The 20370-nt window shown below is 31.4% G+C and overlaps 1 protein-coding gene across 3 annotated transcripts in view; it reads right to left on the bottom strand.

The window, feature by feature from the left end:
• Window positions 1–20370, bottom strand: part of LOC148620833 (zinc finger protein basonuclin-2-like) — a 59866-nt gene that overhangs the window by 12024 nt on the left and 27472 nt on the right. For all 3 annotated transcript variants that reach the window (XM_088574673.1, XM_088574671.1, XM_088574670.1), the window contains one exon: window positions 2871–3109. In XM_088574673.1, coding sequence (XP_088430799.1) covers window positions 2871–3109 — 239 coding nt within the window. The remainder of the gene's footprint in view (window positions 1–2870; window positions 3110–20370) is intronic.

Raw genomic sequence — 20370 nt, 5'->3', positions numbered from 1 at the left:
GAAGTTCATATATCATTTAAATACCCAAGGTAGTTAATGATTTAATGGTCAATCTATTCAAGGGAGACCAACACCATTCCATGAAGTTAACCATTTTTTTTTTTGGTGTTATAATTTGTATCACAAAGAACTTGTACAAATTCAATTTAGATTATGTTAATCATGGTGACTCCTATTTAATGGGTCAAGTCTTAATGACAACTCGTGTGAAAAAACTAAGTAAAATAGTTATCTTATCTTTCCCTAGTCTATCCTAAAAATATTGAAACTTAATGTAGTCCAATAATATAACCCTAGTTTTCAATTTTGTAAGTCAACACAAAAAGTATTTCTGTAAAAAAAAACATAAGGTAAAATAATGTAGGGTAAAATTACAGATATTTTTCCATAGATCTAAGATTTGAATAAAGTGAAACCCTTTTCAAAACCAGAATTTCAATGTTACATAAATTATTTTTTTTAAAACCCTAAAGGACAAAGCATCAACAGAAACTGAAGTTTTTATGATACAAAGCCAGGTTACTCATAAAAAGTTCTAATATTTTTTGTTTATGACAAAGATTTTGTTCTTGTGCCAATAATGACCGTGAAGAAACAGAAAAGGCACATGGCCTGTCTTTCTACTGTCAGTGTGATAATGGTTTGATGATAGGTAGGAATTGTCTGCTAAGCACTAAATTATTTATGGATTATACAGTCATGAAGAAAGTAGTTGACCATTGTTATAATATGACTAAACCTAGGCTAAAAACTAAATAAAAAAGAGGTTATAATAGTTGACCAATCTGATAATATGACTAAACCAAGGCTAAAAACACATTAACATTGAGGTTATAAAAGGTACCTACAAAAAATTATACTGTAAAACTAGACAATGTTCAACAGAATTTTCAAAAACTCAACCATACAGTCTGCATCATGAGGATCAATTTTTTCATCATAAGCCATTCTTTCCTTCTAAAAACTTACTAGTTATGATATGAACTATTCAGTGGGTGTTACAAAAATAGAAGAGGATGGTTACTGGGACCCTACCAGTACATTTGGTCAATAGTTCATAGGAATCTGGTTTCTTATTTAAACTTTATATTTTAAGGTTTAGGTTTTGGTTCCAATTGTTGTCCATTTCCCTGTTGATTGCCTTATCCTTTGACTTATGAGTGAACAGAACATCAGCTGAGCTGTGGGAACCAGTAATTTTACTACTTTTAAAAGAAGTTAAAACAAGCCATGAAGTAAATCAGAAACAAAGGAATATAACACATTCTTTTTAAGTCATTAAGTGACTTCTTCTCACTTACTTCACCAATGAAAACAAAATTTGTAAACCTAAATAGCAAATAAATTTTACAGTTCGGATAAAACTCTAAATAAAATGTATCGTCTTTTGCTATCATTAGCATACTTCTTTAATGTTACTCTGCAAGATGCAACACCTAAAACTCTCTCATCAAAGGCGTCACAATTATGTTTATATTGGTTTCTGATTTTAACGGAACTCATTTTCAAGAAAACCTATTAGCAGACATAATTACAAATGACATATGCACGTGGCATCAGTTAAGCTCAATCTCTCTTCTATCTATTTACCTGCTAAAATTATTATCAAATGGTCACATATGCCCCCCATATGTCCCATTAAACCATCCTTAGAAAAAGAGTTTTTAATGCATATGTTGTGTTTTGTCATTAAGTTTTGGCTTTTTATTTTACAAACCTAAAACACACAACTGTTTCTATGTTATATTTGACAAAATATCTTAGATTTTACTTCCCTTAAACACTTGAGTTTTTGCCAAGCTAAAAGTTTATTTCACATGCCTCAATTCATCATAAGTTATTTTTGGTTCAAAATAAAAGTGTCAAAATAAGTCATTGTCAGGACCACATTAGTTTTACAGTGCTTTGTTTACTTGTCTCAAAATTATCATTTATTTGCCAAAATATTCATTGTGCTTTTGTCTTCCTCTATCAAAGAAATAAAATATAAATGCTTTGGGTAAAGTGGCCCTTTGTTTTCAAAGAACAATTGTCTATGCATAAAGTCTAAATATTCATGCATGTCTTGGATCAAATCTTTCAGTACAAGCTTTATGATATAGGTACCTATTAATTAAGGCTTAAAAATTTAATGACAGTATCATTTATATAGAAAGTTTTTGATAAAGCAACTTTTCATGCCATTTATAATAAATGCTTAAGTTTTGAACCAAAATAAATCTTAATGTATTTTTCTACTTTTTGTTCTTGTTGAAAAACAGTTTTGATTTATTATACACATATTGATTGCATTCAATGCCGGATCTTCTGGGTAGATTTTTTCAAACATCTTGAAATTTGACTAAACATGAGTAGCATGTGACTTAAGCCACTGAAGACAGAGGTATACGTGACTAACCCATATGAACATGTGACTAAGCAAGTTGAACACTGGGCTAGACCAGCTGAAAGAAAGCTATCTGTGGCATGTGACTAGCCCAGCTAAACATGTAACTGAAGCCAGTTGTACATTTAAGTAGACCAGTTGATTATGAATCAAGACTAGGCAAGTTGAACATTTAACCATGTGATGAAAGCTATAGTGTAGCACATGACTAACTGGTAAAGCCGAATCAGAATATGATCTACTGAATTGGAGATAAACTCATGGTCATAAGTAGATTGTTTTATGCATAATTAAAATTCTTATGTTTATTTTCTTTTCAAATAAGTATTGAATATTATGAAGTCAAAAGTATATTCCAAATCTCTAAAGATAAAAAGATATTGTAAATTTAATGCGATTTTAACATGCCTGAAAGAATGTGTAAGAGTCTTTGAGAAGCAGAAAGGCAAAAACTACCCACAAAGATGTAATTAAGTGGACAAACCTGCAATATATAGCCACGAGCATAGTCTTCATAGGTCCAGCCAAAACTCTGTAAAACTTGAAGGACTTCATCATGTTGAAGCACACTGAACAAACGGTCAAGTAAAATCTTTAATCGTACTGGGGTAGCCTGAGCTCCATACAGCAATAAACTAGCAATGTCAAAGACTATGTTGGGTTGGACCACTTCTACTGACATCCCTAGATTGTAGATATGTCTGTAGCCTAATTTATCTAATGCTGAAAAGAGAAAAAAAACATACATAAACATACATAATAACAAATTAAGGGGTTAGTACCAAGTATATGGAAAGGTTGAGTAAATAAACCAATTACTCCTGAGTACATGATATGACTATCCCCATTTTTCTGTGATGCAAGTTCCATAACTCTGAATGAAATTAGAAAAAGAAAAAGAAATGAGAGTATCCTTCCATAAAGACTAAACTTCTACCATTTTTTTTATTTGTTTGATGATAATAATTAATGGCTAAAGATGACAAAAGAAAAAAAAGAAAAGGCATATTTTTTCTACTAGTCCAATCCAATTAGTAGCAAAAGAAATGTACTAGTCCAAATGGTAATCTACTAGTCTGGGGCATCACACTAGTGGCTTAAGTTACAGACTACAGCAACAGTTGAAGTCTCACTAATCTATTAAAACATTCTAATAGAATTTAGATAGTACTTGTATGAACATAGTAAATATGCAGCTCTGAGCAGTATCACTGTCCTTATCTTACAAACTGATGTTTTCAAAGAGATACAGAAACTTCCAACTGTGCAGAGTCTCAGTGACAAAATTATGAACTATCCTACTGATACCAATGTTATGGTATGAAAACCAGACTGATAATTGGATGGGTTTAATACCCTAATCACCTTTTCATTAGATGTAAGGGGTAAAAATAATGGAATAGGAAACTCAGCAAGTTTTTATCATCAGCAAATATCCTGACATGAAGTTAAACTGGAAAATTGCCAGGTATGACCATTGAGACTTTCCAGCATTATATATACATTTTGTATCATTTTGGAGTCTTTATTAAATTGAATCTCTATATATTTGAAATAAAGTCCCTGATTGTGTATTTTTGGATTACTAACTTTTCTTGGTTGGTCAACCTAATAAATTTATAATATTTCATGCCTAATTTGAATATCTTTTGAAATGCCTTAGTTAGATTACCTCCCTTTTGCAAGAATCCTAGCTCAGTTCAGACAAATAAAATCTTTCCAAATGATAAAAATATCAAAATACATGTGTAAACTAAATGACAACACTAAAAAAAATACATGATTTTTTTTGTTAAATTTGCAGTTAACATGTCACAATGAGTCAACCAGACAACATTAAAGTGACAAACAGCCACAGATAGGTTTATTGCCAGTCCATTATTGAAAACTTTTCAGAAGACAAGTCAAATAATAATTGTCTCCTTGAAACCTAATTTTATTAGTCACAAGTAATAACAGTAAATGTTCTTTCCATTGATAAAACAAGATATGTCATCAAAAGGGACAATATCTATGACTATTGCCAAACATTAGCAATACCAACATAACCATGGTCTTAAAACATTTCTTGATAGCTTGGTTGACAAGGAACATTTAGCCTCCTTGTGATTGATCTCACAAAAAGTCGCAAGAGTGAAATTGATTGGTAGTCATGACCTCGAAATAAAGAAAAGGAAAGAGACTAGGACATGTTAAATCAATTTGACATTTAACGTTTTTTGTGAAATCAGCTACACAGACAATTTATTATTCACAAAATATTTGAATTAAAACTAAGAAATACATAGCTGCATGAACTTTGCCCATAGTTAATAACCAAATAATTTCTGATTATATTTATGTTGTCTTTTCTCAATGCTGGCAACCAGTTCTTCAAAGACACGATTTAGATAAGGATGATTAACTTCTACTGCTACCAGTAACAGATAACTGTTTATAATGAGTGCATTTGCCAGTCCCTAATCTTACAAAATGACATGTACACACACTGACAATAAATGGGCTCAATATGGGTTCCACTCGTGTTTATATAATAATGTCAATAAACTACCCTCTAAGCTACCCTAATCTCTATACTGCCATGTAAAGACATTTTCATTCATGTTACCAATGATCAAATTACAATCAGATATCACCCAAGCCACAGTAAAAGATTTTCTTTGTTTATCAACCATGTAAATAAACAGGGGACAGAACAACATACTAAACCCATTAGTATCACATGGCTACTGTTACATAATTACATAGTTCAAAATGGTACTGCTGGTCTTATTCAAAAACAATGTGAGTATCATCACAGCATCCAACATTTACTAAAATATTCAGTATCTAAATACTGTGAAAGTACTTTAATTCATGAACACCAATTTTTGTGGATTAGGGAAGAAACTCAAGATTGTGGATTGTTGAATTTGTGCTTTTGTTGTTTTCAGTATACACATCAAAGGGAACCCCCTTTTCATTGGGAACAAAATTTCATGGTTTGGCCTTCCCATGAAAATCATGAAAATTGATACCCCACGAACAATTGTACTTCCACAGTAATTTCTATTCTAAATAGTCACACAACCAGGTATTGTTTAGGTTTTATTAAATCAAAATGTTTCTGAACAATTTTTCCAGAAAAAAAAACAAAACAAACAAAACAAAAATTGACGTTTGTATTTTTCCTACAGTTAATACACATTTATCTCTAAAAATTTCTACCATAAAGGATCACAACCCCCCAAACAATTGAGATATAGTCAAGGTTTTATCAACTCAAATGCTTCTTTTTCTGAGAAATAAACATGCATTTTTTTCCCAAAAATATTATCAAATATTCGCTGAAACCCCCTTTTGTGCCCTACCACCTATAGACAAAGTAGTCATAATAAAACAAGGAGGACATATTATAGGGACAACCCCACTGTGTTTATCCTTTACCAAAACTATTATCTTCCCAGCATTCCTTGTTTATCTCACCATAAGTTGTCATGCTGAGTTATCTCCCCCTGATGTACCATCGTTTACATTGTTTTGTCACAAAGCATTGGCTCCATTCCAACTTCTTAAAAGCTTATTTCCCTTAAGCCAAAATGAACATATGATCTTCCTCTTTGTCATATCATTTTTATCTAATTCCTACTTCAAATCATCCTTTTTTACAAAGAACTTAATCCACTATACCTTGTGAAAACATCAACATTAACAAATGGCCAATTTTGTCTTTGCTGAAGATAACATCTTGTCAGAGAGACTTTAAAGACATTTCTCTTATACTAAGATATATACCTTTTACCAACTAAAATGAGTTGATGTGGGTATAAGCAATACCCAAACATTCCAAATTATCAAATGATAAAATCTTTTTCTTTTTTGAAAAAGAGTAATCAAGGGGACCAAGGTTATAGTGGTAATCAAAAGAATGTAAACCAGGGACAAAGATCAGACATGGTCAACAGACATACACAACAAAGAACAAAAAGTAACTAAAATCATACATACAAAGTAAAAAAAGCAAATGAGCAACTCCACTAAAAACTGGGAGCATGGACCAGGTGCAACGGTAGGGTAAGCGTCCTCTGCTTTTCTAGAGCCAACCGCCGAGTTGCTCATAAAAAGTCAAGTCCAGGGTAGACAAACGAGGAAAAGAAAACTATGACCCGTTGAAAAGCAAGTGGATGAGGGTTCTTTAATTCCCATCTAGCAACAAACTGATCAATATGAAAATCAGTCTACTAAAGCAACGAACTGATCGATAAGACGATCAGACTACTAAAGTAACGAACTGATCGATAAGAAGATCAGTCTACTAAAGTAACAAACTGATCGATAAGACGATCAGTCTACTAAAGTAACAAACTGATCGATAAGAAGATCAGTCTACTAAAGCACAAAAAAAAAGTCAAATTAAAAAAAAAATTAAAGAAATTTTGACTTTGATATAAAAATAAATTTAAAACTTAATTCTTGACAAGATAATTTTAAAAATTTAGGACAATATCAAATTTTCCTTAGAAATGAACTCTTGATTTCCTGCATGATATTATTTTACAGGTATTATTCTTATATCACTTTTGTATATTATACTTACCACAATAACAATAAATATAGAACATGTTCCTGTTATTAGTGTCTCAATCCTAATCTTTGAGATGATCTAAATTTAAGCATCGTGCAATGTCATCATCTCAATCACATGTTCTATTATTATGTGACCATATTACCAGCACATATAAATTTAATACACACCCACAGGTTGAAAATTTCAAAGGTAAAAATCCAGAAAAAGCGCTGGTACATCATTCTCAATCTAAACAATATATCTTCAATTTTGATTATTGCCTGTCCAAGCTGTATTTGTTAGTTGGTTGGTGTTCATTACTTCAACTTTGCGACAGAGATGGATAATATTTATCTCAAGACATGTAATTTTGGAATTGGTGGCTGTTAAGAAGACAGTCTATGTAATTGGGTATAATGTCAGGGAACGACACATTTAGAACCAACACTTTCCACCTCAAATGTCTGGCAAACTTATAATTTATTACTTCAATGTGATTTACTTAAACTGATAAACGGTATTTATATTTTGTGTGCCTTTTATTTAAATATTCTTTTCCAGTAACTCCATTCTTGACATTGAAAATAAAAAAAAAAGTTAACATTTCCTAAAGAGCTTTAAAAAAATAATCAGTTAATACTGAACAAAAAAAGATAGCATTTTCATATAATATTTCATATAAAACCTATTGTGTCTCCATATTTTGTAAATTTATTTTATTCAAAATCATCTAATTATTGCATCCACACCAACTGCCTGTATAAAGTTTTTTTTTATATTTCTCTAAATATGTATTTTCTCAACAGTCCTTCTGAAAAACACATTCAGTAACAGAAAAATTTGTCTGAATGAAGGTAATGTTAGACAAAAGTCTGGTTGGGCAGAAGTGTTCGCATCTTCTTTTTTGAAATTGAAGGAAAACAGTCAAATATACACCAGTGGCTCAGATGAATCTATTTCCAAAAGTTTACTTAGGAAAGTTGAAAGACATATGAACTAAGACACTTTGAGAATCATAAAGATTTAACTCTAAATAAGGCAATTTGAATAATTTTTTTTAACAGACAGTTGGTCCAAGGTAAAAGAAAATTTGTGTATGACAATATACAAGTAGTCTTGACTCTATCTGGAACATTCAGATTAGTAGAAATAAAACCAATAATTTTTATATAAATTTCAATTATACCTCAACATTTTTTTCAGACAATACTTTTAATTTCCATTCATTGTTTACATAATTAGTAATAAAAGACAAACAATGGAACATAATTTTAAATTACAATATTGTGAATCATTTCCTTGATCTGTCATGCATGCATCTTGGTTCTGAATATTTTTGTAAAGATTTTGACATAAATGAAATAATAGTTGTTGGAAGTTTGCCTATACTTTCAGGACCATATGCTCTGTTTCAAGGTAGTTTGTGATGTATTTTCTTGGTGCAAGTTGATTATAGAAGACATATGTCCATTCTTTTAATGAGACATCGAGTAGGACTATTTCCAGATGTAAGCAACATACATGAGTAAATTTACCTTCCTGTGTATTAATTAATGAACTGTCTGCTGTAAGGGACTACTTCCAGATGTGGCAAAGTGACAGTTGATACATACAAAAGAAAGCCATTACACCCAAGTAATGAAGATTATGGCTTATTAATAGGTACTCAGAAGTAAGGTGCATAATGCATATAACCTCACTCATATACTTCAGAAATATACAATCCTCTCATTATACCCAAATTAAATGAGTGGGTGGTACATTTGGATCACCCTGGGGGGATCACCTTGTTCCCAAGTCATAATTTCCATTGGTCATAATTTCTTTGCAATTACCTCAGCTTACCAAAACAAAATTTAAATTCTGGTGGATACCAAACTAACCATATGCTTATATAAGATACAATATGCTCACAATAAATTCTTAAGAAAATTAAGTAAATGTACAATATTTCCATTATCTCCATGAAACCAAGGAACAAAAAAAAAATAATAACAATAATTTCAGTTCAGGTTGACAACTTGGTCATTTTTTTTCTTTTCAAAAATGAAGAATTCAAATGGAGGTGACAACTCAAATCCTTTTCTTTCTTTTTCTATGAAAATGAAGAATTCATATTTTTTGACAATTATTTTCCCCCCAGTAATCCTTGTCTACACCAATATTCTATATTTGTACAGTTAATGAAGCAGAATATGACGGGGTACAAGCTGATAAAACTCAGTTCATCTGATTGATGTAAATAATTAAAACTGCAAGATTCACAATGAATAACAGCTTCACATAGGAAACAGGCTGGTGTGGTGATAGGATATTTAATCTTAAGCAAAACTTTCATATACCTGCATTTAAAATGGCTCCACTTTATAGAAATATTTAAAACTAACACTTACACCAAATTACAAGAAATTTGTACCTAAATGAATCACAAAAAATATTGCATTGCCTAAAAAAATATACAATGTAATAATGTACATGAACTACCATAAACCTTCCTAACCTAAAATTAATGTTTTAAATCCATTTGCCTTACTCTTGTACAGAGTAATACAATAAAAATGAAGAAACTTCTGTCCCAGCTGTTTTTTGACAGCAGGTGATAGCTACCAGTTATAGAGCACATGATATGGTAGTACCTCAGTAATATGATCAGGGTTGCCTCATGCTGTAGCAGATAGCACTACATCTAAGAGATTAATTGTGACTTATCTATGTGGTTCAGTGCATTGAGCTTCTGTACATATCCAATAGTATTTAATTACTTAACATGACTCTAACTTCATGTTCTTATTCACATTTTTCTTCTTAATGCTTTGTAAGATATACAGGGTCTGGTGTTACAGGTTGTCCTATTGCCTGGGACAAGTAAAATTATCATTCAGACATTATGCTTGCCTTTACAACAAACATTATTATGTATCTTTCAACATGCATTAACTCAAAGTAAGGGCATGCAACCCTGGTTTTCAATTTGAGAGAGCAGAATTTTTGTCAACTTGCCCAATATCATATCCTGATACAGTGAAAGTATTTTTATTGGTGGATACCAATTTTGTGGTCAAGGGAAAAGTTATTAGTTCATAGGTTCTTGAATTTGGGGATTTGACAACTCTATCATACAAACAAATGGGAAATTTCCGAAAACCATGAAAATTGGAAAACCACAAACAGTAATACTTTCACAGTATAGTGAAGATTTTACATTTTTCTTCTTAATACTGTGCAAGATATATAATGTATACCTGTAACAAAGATTCTAAGTGTGAAACATTTTTTGTTATTCTAGCTTCAAATCTTTGATTATTCAGAATTTAATCAGTAAAGGAAATAAAATTTATATATAAGAAATATTTCACTAAGGACTTTAGTTAATTAATAATAAAACAACATTTAAGGAAATCACACAAAAAAAAAAAAAAAAAAAAAAAAACCTTTTTAATTATTTTCAAATGTAACAATTTACATTAAGTTTGGACAGTTACCAAGAAATCTCAAAATACTTTATACCTGTCATGTTGATTTTCACGTCAAGAAACAGAAAATGGAGTTAAAATCCAGGTCTGACAGTTGATTCAATGTTCAGTGAATAAGTGAAAACGACAAGATAACTGTCTTTAAAATTTCTTTGTCAGTAATTAGCTCTTGAAAATTACAAAAATAAACTTCTGTTGAAAATGATGTTCATTGAACAGATGCAGTATGACAAAACAGCTTAAAGTAAAATTCTATCATAATGTGCTGTCAATCTGATAGGCTGGAAACACTAGCCAAAATAATAAAGTTTCAGAAATGATATGGCACTATTCTAGAACTGTTTAAAATATCTTTTTTTGTGGAATTTTGGCATCAAATTTGACTTTCCTTTTTTAATGTAATAGACCTATTGTGTTAGTCCCAGCTAGTAGCCCAAATCCTCAATAACAATGACTTCCAGTTTGCATGCAAATTCATAAAAACTTCTAATTTCTACTAGACCTAATCAATTTTACTTCTCTCAGTCCCTGCCTAAATTTCACTTCAAACTGGTTGTCGGGGAGATGGGAATTCTAAGGCCTCAAATACCAACACAGTAAAATATTCAAAAACTTTTTTTTATAACAGTTACTATAAAATTATGTAAATGAAATGACCCATGTCATATTTGTGGGGAGGGGGTAGTCATTGCGCACATCCCATATCTACAAGGAAAACTTGCTCATTCTATCCCAAGCCTTCCTCACTGAAGTATGTAACACACATGTCAATCATGTTCATAGACTACCCCATAGTTAAGACAAAAAGGTCTATTGCTCACTTGGACTTAAAAAGACAAGTTTATAATCTTACCAGTGAGAGAATTCTGAAGGAAAGAAAAATACTACAAATCTAATTAACAGTATGAAACATGAATATAAAGATATATTCTACAGGCATAAGTAGCACCTGCTGTAACTGATGAAATTTTGCATCAGTCACAAAGGTTCGACTAAGTAACTTCCTTTCACATATGGTACTGTAATGTGAAGTATCAGGTTTACAAAGGAACAAACATTTATTCATGAAAAAGTACATGACCAGTTTCTTGTTATTTTTTGCATGAAAGATTAGTGCCAGATAAATTTCTGTGTGATCTGTGTTAAAGTTGTGACATTTCCCAGGTAGTCTGAGATAAGATGGCACTATGAGGATATATGGATCACAAGAAAAGTCACTGTTTTATCATGGAAGCGTAGCGGCATCATTTAATCAAGTTAATGCCAGTTGGCTTGTGTCATGTATGTAGTGCACTTGGCAGGGGTTTGTCTTTAGATGGCTTTCATGGGTCACAGCTAATGAAGTTTCTGGTAGGTTTTGGTGAAATTCATTCACGTTTTCTGGATATGATTAAGACTTGAATTTCCTGTCACAGGTCTGCCTGCTTAATTTGATTCTGTTTTGTTGAAAGAGGAGAAAAAAAAAACACAAAAAGGCCAATGACGTAATGAAAAGTCACAAAGAGAAAGTATTTATGACAAAACAAATGAATCATCTGATAAAAATTTGATTTTTAAAAAATGTAACAAGTTGAAATGAAAAAGGCATAGCTAGGCATTTGAAAATGATTACATTGTACAATGAGATAGTACAAAATACAAGTGGAGAAAATGGATCAGCTCCAGCAGTCCTTTTCACAAAAAACTTAAAGAGTAAAACAAGTCGTAACTAATGACGTCATATTGGATCAAAGCATTGTGACGTCATAACTTATGACTAACTTTATACTTGTAACTTTTTACACAGAATTGTCAACTTACAAAGTACTGCACAGTAAATAAAAAAAAAAAAATTGTAAAAAAATGAAAATTTAAGGCGTATATTTCTCAATCCTGTTTGTTTTTCAATGCATACCTTTGTGTTATGAACTTGATACTTGTCAAATATCATTTTAATGTTTTGGCATTATTTTCAACTATTAAGAATAGGTACAAATGTAAAACATTTATTTCCAAAATATTTGATTAAAACCCAAACTTTATAGTCTTACAAAAATTTTAGTTAACAAGTAACTGGACAATACATCAAGGTTCCTAGTTTTAAAGTTTGATAGGGGGACGCCAAGCATGTCAAAATATCAGCAACAAGAAAAAAAAACACTACAGGTTGACAAAAAGTGTATCAAATAGGTCGTGTAACTAGAGAAAAATCATGGTTTCATAATTATCATGTTCAAGATAATATTTTTTTTTCAATTTAAGCGGTTCCATAAACCTGATATTTTTCCTTGAATCCACTTAGGCGGAAGTGGAAGGAAGTGGAAGCAGGAACTCTGACAAAAAACACACCATTTCCTGTTTTGACAAGGCTATAAACAGAACAAAAATACTGCATTAATGACATTAATACCCCTTTTTGAACTAATGAGCATATATTTGGAGGAATGCTGCACACCATTTCTTTCCAAGGAGTTATGTGGTTTCCAATTTGTAGGTGACATTCTTTGGATATTCGCTTTTTCCTCTTCACACTATGTAATAGTTTAATGTAGCAGGAATGTCTCCTTACTTCGTTAGATATTGCGGTTCCCCATCATGTCTGTCATGTTGAAGAAACTAATGGATGCCATATTGTAATTCGCAACATGTGTTTTCTTGATGAAAGAAATTGATATGGAGACAGCCATTACTTGTGCAGTCAATTAGAGTGACAAATCTTATGTCTATAATCTTAGTTTGTGATGGGACAACTCCACTTGTACCTCAAAGTAGAAATTTGTCATTGATAAGATGTTACCCTTGACATGCAGTTATACATTGAAACATCAAACAGTGTTCTATTCAAATTCAGAGTCTGAGATAAATTGTCAATTGTCAATATCATAGTGCTAAACCACAATGTTTGATGCTAGTATTATCGTAATTATATGAATACATGTAACATGTGCATACTAGAGCAGTAAAAATGATTGACAACTCATCCTTGTGCAATATTTTAGTATAGGATAGAAGTTTGATGAACATTTTGTTCATGTTGTGATCACAGATATCCAGTTGTTCAAATTTTTTTAAATGAAAAAAAGCCACAGCTTCTTAATACATTTTGCACCATAATCAAACTTCACTTTAATTTTATGTTCCAAAGCCATGTACCTTGAAAGATAATCTTCCAATGAAGTTGACTGAATGAGTAAAAGCCAAAATGAACAGAAAAGAGGATCAAATTTTACATCAGCATGGGGAGAAGGGGTGTAAAAAGATATGTGGTCCTTTTCACACAAAAAAAATCTTGCAAGTAAAATTAGTCATAAGTTATGACATCACAGTATTGTGATGTCATAACTTATTTTACTCTTATGATTTTTCATGAAAAGGGCTACAGGGGGAAAAAATGACAAACATTTCTAGCAGGGACATTAAAATGACAAATAGTTCAGGCAGGAAGGGACATTAAAATGACAAACATTTCAGATAGTGGGTGTTAAATTGATAAAACAAAACAAAAATTTATTACAAAGAGATCAAAAAGTTTCAGAATCAAATATCATGTTACAATCTTACATCACACCAAGCAGTTTAGACCTACACTTAAGGAGATAGACCTAGGGTAAGGGACATAACTCTTACAAATCATTGGAACGTTTGTATTCAGCATTTTACAGCAATCTTATATCAGCATCAAAGTAACTTGGACTGATTTCATTCTGTTTCAAATGAAAGCTTGGTAGGCTTTGGTGAAATTGAACATAATACAAACATATCACTGATTTCAAGAGTTATGTCCCTTACCCTAGGTCTACTTCCTTAAAGTGTGATCGTTTGAATATAGCTGAAATATTGCTGCTCGGACGTTAAACCCTAACAATCAATCAACCTTAAAGTGTGACCAGTAAAAAAGATTAAAGATGGAAAGATTGAGTTACTTGGTGCTTTAAAACCGGTAACATATACAAAGAATTCAACGTCATTCAATGTTTCATTTAAAGGGAATGCTAACTGGCACACTTGACTTCCAATAAAACTAATAGCAGTCTAGAAACTGCAACCAATCCAGTCACACTTGCAATATTAAAAACAATTTATAATCATAGAACAAATAATGGGATACACATTAATACATAAGAGTTCAAGGAGAATAATACACCAGCCAAAAACATAACATGTATCGCCCCTACTTAGCACCAAGTGACAGTCAAACACCATGGAATTAACCACAACAATATCATGAATAAAACCCATTGATTCCCAAGATACTTCATAATTAAAAAAAGACACTAGAAGACCAATGTGACATTTAGCTGACAATGAGGACTAAGTCCAATGTGATTTTGTCTAATTCTAACTCATTAGATTGATTGATTTCTGTAAAGACATTATAATCGTTTCATTGTTCAGCACATTTTCATAAAGACTAATATACTTTGTAATATAAATCTGATAATAGGTCATTTCATTTCTTTCCAAGGTTGGATGTTTAATACAAAAAAAGGGGAATAAAAAATATAATAGGGCCAAGGGTATATTATAAATTGTATTGCTGTCCTCATGCAGTGAAACATGTGTAAACCCTTTTTGAGACTGCCAATTTTTTTTCTTTTTAACAAGCATTCGTTTTTAACACAAATGGATTAAAAAAGTGTCTGATAAAGACAAGTTTTGGGCTTATTTAGGGCTCAGTTTATACAGGTTTTCTATTAATTCAGGGTTCAGTTTAGAGAGGTATTCAGATTATATAGGATTTAGGTTAAACAACTTTCACTGTAATAATGACAGAAATCATTGGAATAATCAAGGTACGAAACATCTTTTTTACATAATGGTCCCTTTTCTTTTTTCTGTGTTATTGTGAAATGGGGTTCCAAATTTCGTGGTTTTTATGGTTCCGTCAAACCACTACCAGTAATTCAAATTTCTGTAGAATGCAATTTTCTAGCTTCACTCTTAAGGTATTGTGTTCATTGCTTTTTGTAATTTTGTCTTTGGAAGGGGGGGTGAACAAGTTTCAACAATAAAAAGATAATTCCTGATTTGGTAATGCAAGCATACAATAGATTCACTTTTTTCTTAATAAAAGAACCATCACAAACATTTCTGAATTTTCAGTAATTAAATAAATCCAGAGGTTTTAACATTCCTAAGACAAATTGCAAAAACTGATACCCACAAATAAAAGTGACTTTGCAGTATTCATGAGGTAAAAAAAAAGTGAAAGACAACAAAGTCAGCCTCCAAATCAGTAACATGTATTGTGGAAGATTCATATATTGAAACCTTGATTAATTAAATCCAAAAGACCTATGATTCATATATTTCTCAACTTGTTCACCTTGACTAATCAATGATAAAAACAAAAATGAAAGTTTTGAAATATGAAAAATATATCACAATATTTACTGAAGACATATCTATCAATCTGATAAGTTAGAATTAATCAGAGACATCTTCAGACAAATGTTCAGACAAATAATTTTTCGGTGATAAAAGACATGTTGTCATCCATTGAGACCAGCACACTAATTAATCTCAAAAAGGGAATTACTTGTAACATGTTGATTTGACAAAAATAATTACATCAAATAAATGGTAAGCAAGACAGAAAATTTGCTTTATTAGTTACTAGTAACTTGGCTGTCAAAACTGATGACCCAATGGCTGATGAATAGCTTGTCATTACAAAAATCGACAGAATTTGAGGTTCAAACTCGCCAAATGTGATTGGCAAACACTTGATGACATGAAGTAAAGACAAACGTAACTAAGAAATATGTGGCAAATTATGGTGCGTAGATATTTTATAGAGATTAATCAAGCGATATGATTGAAATGATATTTTTCTACACTGTCTCATTAGTGCCGATTGCAACTTTTCTTGGAACTCATCGGCAAAAAAGAATAGATTGTCTTTGTCTTTTCAGCATCATTTACGTAAATTGATGCTCGAATCATTGCCACTTTAATTCTCCCAAACAAACAAAACAAGCAAATGTTTTTATACTCTTTGTTATTGAATGAAAAACTAACATAATTTTCAGAGGACATTCTCATTCTAAATTGGTCTTTTGCAAATAAAAATGAACTCTGGAATAAAAAACACAACATTAGAAGTCATTAACAGAGTTTTAATTATGAAGCAGTCCTTCTAAGTACAATGCAAAATTAGATATATTTTTTTATTTTTGATAAATGCTTCTTGACATTGATTATCTGCATGTATTCAAGCAATACCTGAAAGATGATTTGACACCTTTCTCTGAAGCATTTTGAACATCATCTCTAGGTTAAACACATGTACATCCTGCAGAATTCTTAGTATGACAGACACTTGGATGCTTTCATTTTTAATCGGAGTAATGAAGTCTTTCAGTTATTATATTTTTTAGCTGAATACCAGTACCCCTTCAGAACTGGTCTCCATGACTACTTTCAGGGACTATGAAACTGTGAGGACTTCCATTTTCATTTGACTTTCTAGTTTTTATCTTCATATTGCCAATTGTTATATGGACTTTCCTTTTGACTACTGCCTAGAATTCATCAGTTCAGTAATTTTACTATTACCCTTCATTTGAATGAAAAACAAATAGGAAAAACTTCAATAAAATCTAAGGAATGACTTGGTACCCCACTTCAGATTTTTATTTTTAATGTCACCACTAATCAAATGCAAAGAATATTCCTTAACCAGATCACACATTTTCATGATTTCAAGTACAAGGGGATGCATGCCTTTCCATTCAGTGCAATCTACTCTAGACATGAAATTTATTCTAATTGTAATATCTTTTTAATAAGTTAGACAAAGAAACTGACAAAAATATCAAACAGAATAATTACCGTTGATGAAAAAAGAGGAAGTGGTTTGAACCACCCATCTCCTAAGTGTCTGTGAATAAATATAATCTCGCCAATTTAAAAGTCAAAATTTCATGACAAAAATAGAAAAGAAAAAAAAATCAAAAAGCTAATTAGTTTCACTTCTGTCATTTTTAAACAAGTCTCTTTCTTTAAAAAATTCTTATCCCAGAGCAAACCAATATCATTGATACCATGAAAACCTGAGACATGACAGATAAGAATTCATATAGGTTGCATCTGATAATCCAATTTCTGTGTGACATGCCTGTGACATTTATCAGATATTCAACACTTAAATCTGGCATAAAATACATGACTTCTGGTAGAAAGCATGCTAAAATTTGATGTAGTGTTTGATAAGGGCTGGTGACTAAACAAGTATTATATTATGGTATCTTGTTCTGGTAAATGAGTTAAGTGTTGGACAAAATGATTCTTTGTTATAGTGACGGCTACTGGTAATAGAACACACCCAAAGCTAAAAATAGGATATGCTATCAAATTCAAGAAAAACATGCAATTAGTTATTTATTAATTTGTATGTCAGACACAGACATGATAATGTAAAGACTGGGACAAATTCATGATATAAAATAAGTTTTAAAATAAAAATGTAATTTGGTGTAAACTTATTTCTAATGGAACACAATAATATACATGTACATGTATTCACAAATGGGAAAGAAACACAAAAACACTACTCTGGCCAAATAAAATTAATTAATCATCCCACTAAAGTGTTTCTTAATTCAAACTTCTATTGATGTACATAAACAAACCATCCCTTGCCAAATGTGAAGTTTCAATTTGAAATTATTTTGTACATATGAACTTATTTGAACTCATGTATGCAGGGTTGATTTTATCACAAATAAGAAATAGGAAAATATCAAGAATCATAAATGGTAAAATTTGGAGATGAAAAAGCAGAAATCTGCAAAATAGAAAAATGAAATCATTCTTGTGTATGGGACAGTATACTAGAAGTCCCTCTGCAAAACATCTAGTAGCTGAATTCAATAGCTGTCCATACAGAGCTACACCAACCCAGTATTTAAGTACATGAATATACAAACAATAGTACAAGCATGATTTTAATTTAATTAAATTATATAAGCTTCTACTATTTACACCAGACAGGAAAGCTGGCCAATTTCATGAATACTAACATCCAAAAATACCAGGATTTCAGATTGTCAAGAACCCAGTTGTATTCCAACAACAAAGAGATTAATGTCCCAAAGGTTAATTTGTGGACACCAACTCTAATTACTTTCAAATGTGCCTTTAATTTGGACAGGAGCCATGTGGTAGACTGCTTCATGGGAAACTACTTAAACAGAGGCTTGGTTCCCCTGTTGTCATGGTTACACGTTGACAAATCTGAACATGTGACAATCATCATATGTGTTGACAGACAACTAACCATTACTTTGAATTTTATACAGGCCATGTGGTGTCTTTGTGTGGGAAAACTTTTTTGCCACTGTTCACAAAAGATTTGTCTTGAACTTTTGAGGTGTTGAATTACAGTCAAGTGTTTTCAGTCCTAGGAGTGATCATTGAGATAAAGTAACCACATCTTGACATTTTCAGTATGTTATGAACTTAAAATGTCATAAATCAAATTTTTATAAGTAGAAAACAATGCTATTGGTTTACAAAATTGTAGTTGGACACCTGAAATAGTGTTGTAGTCAGAAGATACTCAACATTCTAAAATCTAAATGGAGCATAATCATATATTTACTCCATCTAATGGAATACCAGCAATGTCTTTCAATGTGACCTTGGAAATATACTACTAAAGCTCAAAATGGCTTCAAATGTGAAAGCCCCAGTATAGTCAGGGTTTCAAAATTTGTGCATTCAAGCAAACTAAACAAAAACAGAACTGGCACTGCTTTTTAAAGAAAGAAGTCTTTATCTTGCAAAATGATATGTGAAAGGCCCTAAAAAATCATCACTGATGGATTTGGTGTTAGTGAGAGCCTTCCTAGAAATATTAAGCTTTTAATGTTTTTAACACAAGTATTTTGCATTTATGATCTACTTAATTAGCATATTAAACTTTTTTTTATTTCAACAAGTGACAAATAGGTCTTAAAATGTCCTTCAGAGAAAGTGCTATGAATGCACTTATCAGTACTTGAATTTGAGTTCTGTTACACTCAAAACATATTTCCCCTATAAATGTCAATCATATTTTTTTGTCAAAAATTTTATACTTGACACTTAACATGCAAGGTTTTTTTTTAAAGACAAAGCTTTAACTTCAAGACTACAAGTGCACTTTATCAGGATTTGAAGTTAGAGGGAGGAAACAGAGCAAAGCAATGCGAAAATTGTTTGCCCCACCAAATAAAAGGATGGGTGTTCACTCAAGTTTTGCATATTGCTTTTTTCCCAATTTTTCATTCATAAGTCATGTTTCGTCAACTTTAAGGAGGTTACATGCCCTCAACACCCCTGCATAAACAGTAAAATCCACCCCATTCATCTTCATTTTAATTTGACAAATAAGACATGCCACTGCATAAACTTCAATATCAAGGCATGATTTTAGATATTGGGGTCACTGCACCAAAAAAAATTCACATTTCATAAATTAAATTGATATGACATGGAACAAATTCCTTTGTCTGTCACAGCAAAGGCTGGTGGGAAATAACAACATTACAATGAAAAACACGTGTCTCTTAATAAAAACAAAAACAGACTAAAAAGCTTCATTCATGCTTTTGAAAGACGTTCCTCAAAAAGTTTCCTTAATCTAAGTCACATGCTAAATATTTAAAATTGGCATTATGTAATCTAACTTAATTCAAAATCATTAAGCGCTTCATTTTCAATAGATAATGTCCTTCCCTTGTCAAAAGATTTTTTTTTTAGAAAAAAAAATAAAGAACTAAGAAACAACAATTGATCAAATTGAAAACAGTTTTGTGCAAATCCATTTCAGCAGTCAATATATGAGCTATATTTAAATGTCGCAATGTTTAAGTATTGTGAAGCATTGTGTCCTCAGAAACAAGAGTTTTTCAACAGCTTTTGCTTTTTGTCAAGAATGGTCGATAAATGACTCTTTTAACTTGTGTGACAGGAAACAAAGCTCTCAATAGAACTTTGGA

This window comes from Perna viridis, chromosome 3 (assembly GCF_037379345.1).
Source record: "Perna viridis isolate PV_CMFRI_1.1 ecotype Kerala chromosome 3, ASM3737934v1, whole genome shotgun sequence".
Taxonomy (NCBI): Eukaryota; Metazoa; Mollusca; class Bivalvia; order Mytilida; family Mytilidae; genus Perna; species Perna viridis.
Note: the sequence above shows the minus strand (reverse complement) of the source record. Positions and strands in the feature narration are given on the sequence as shown.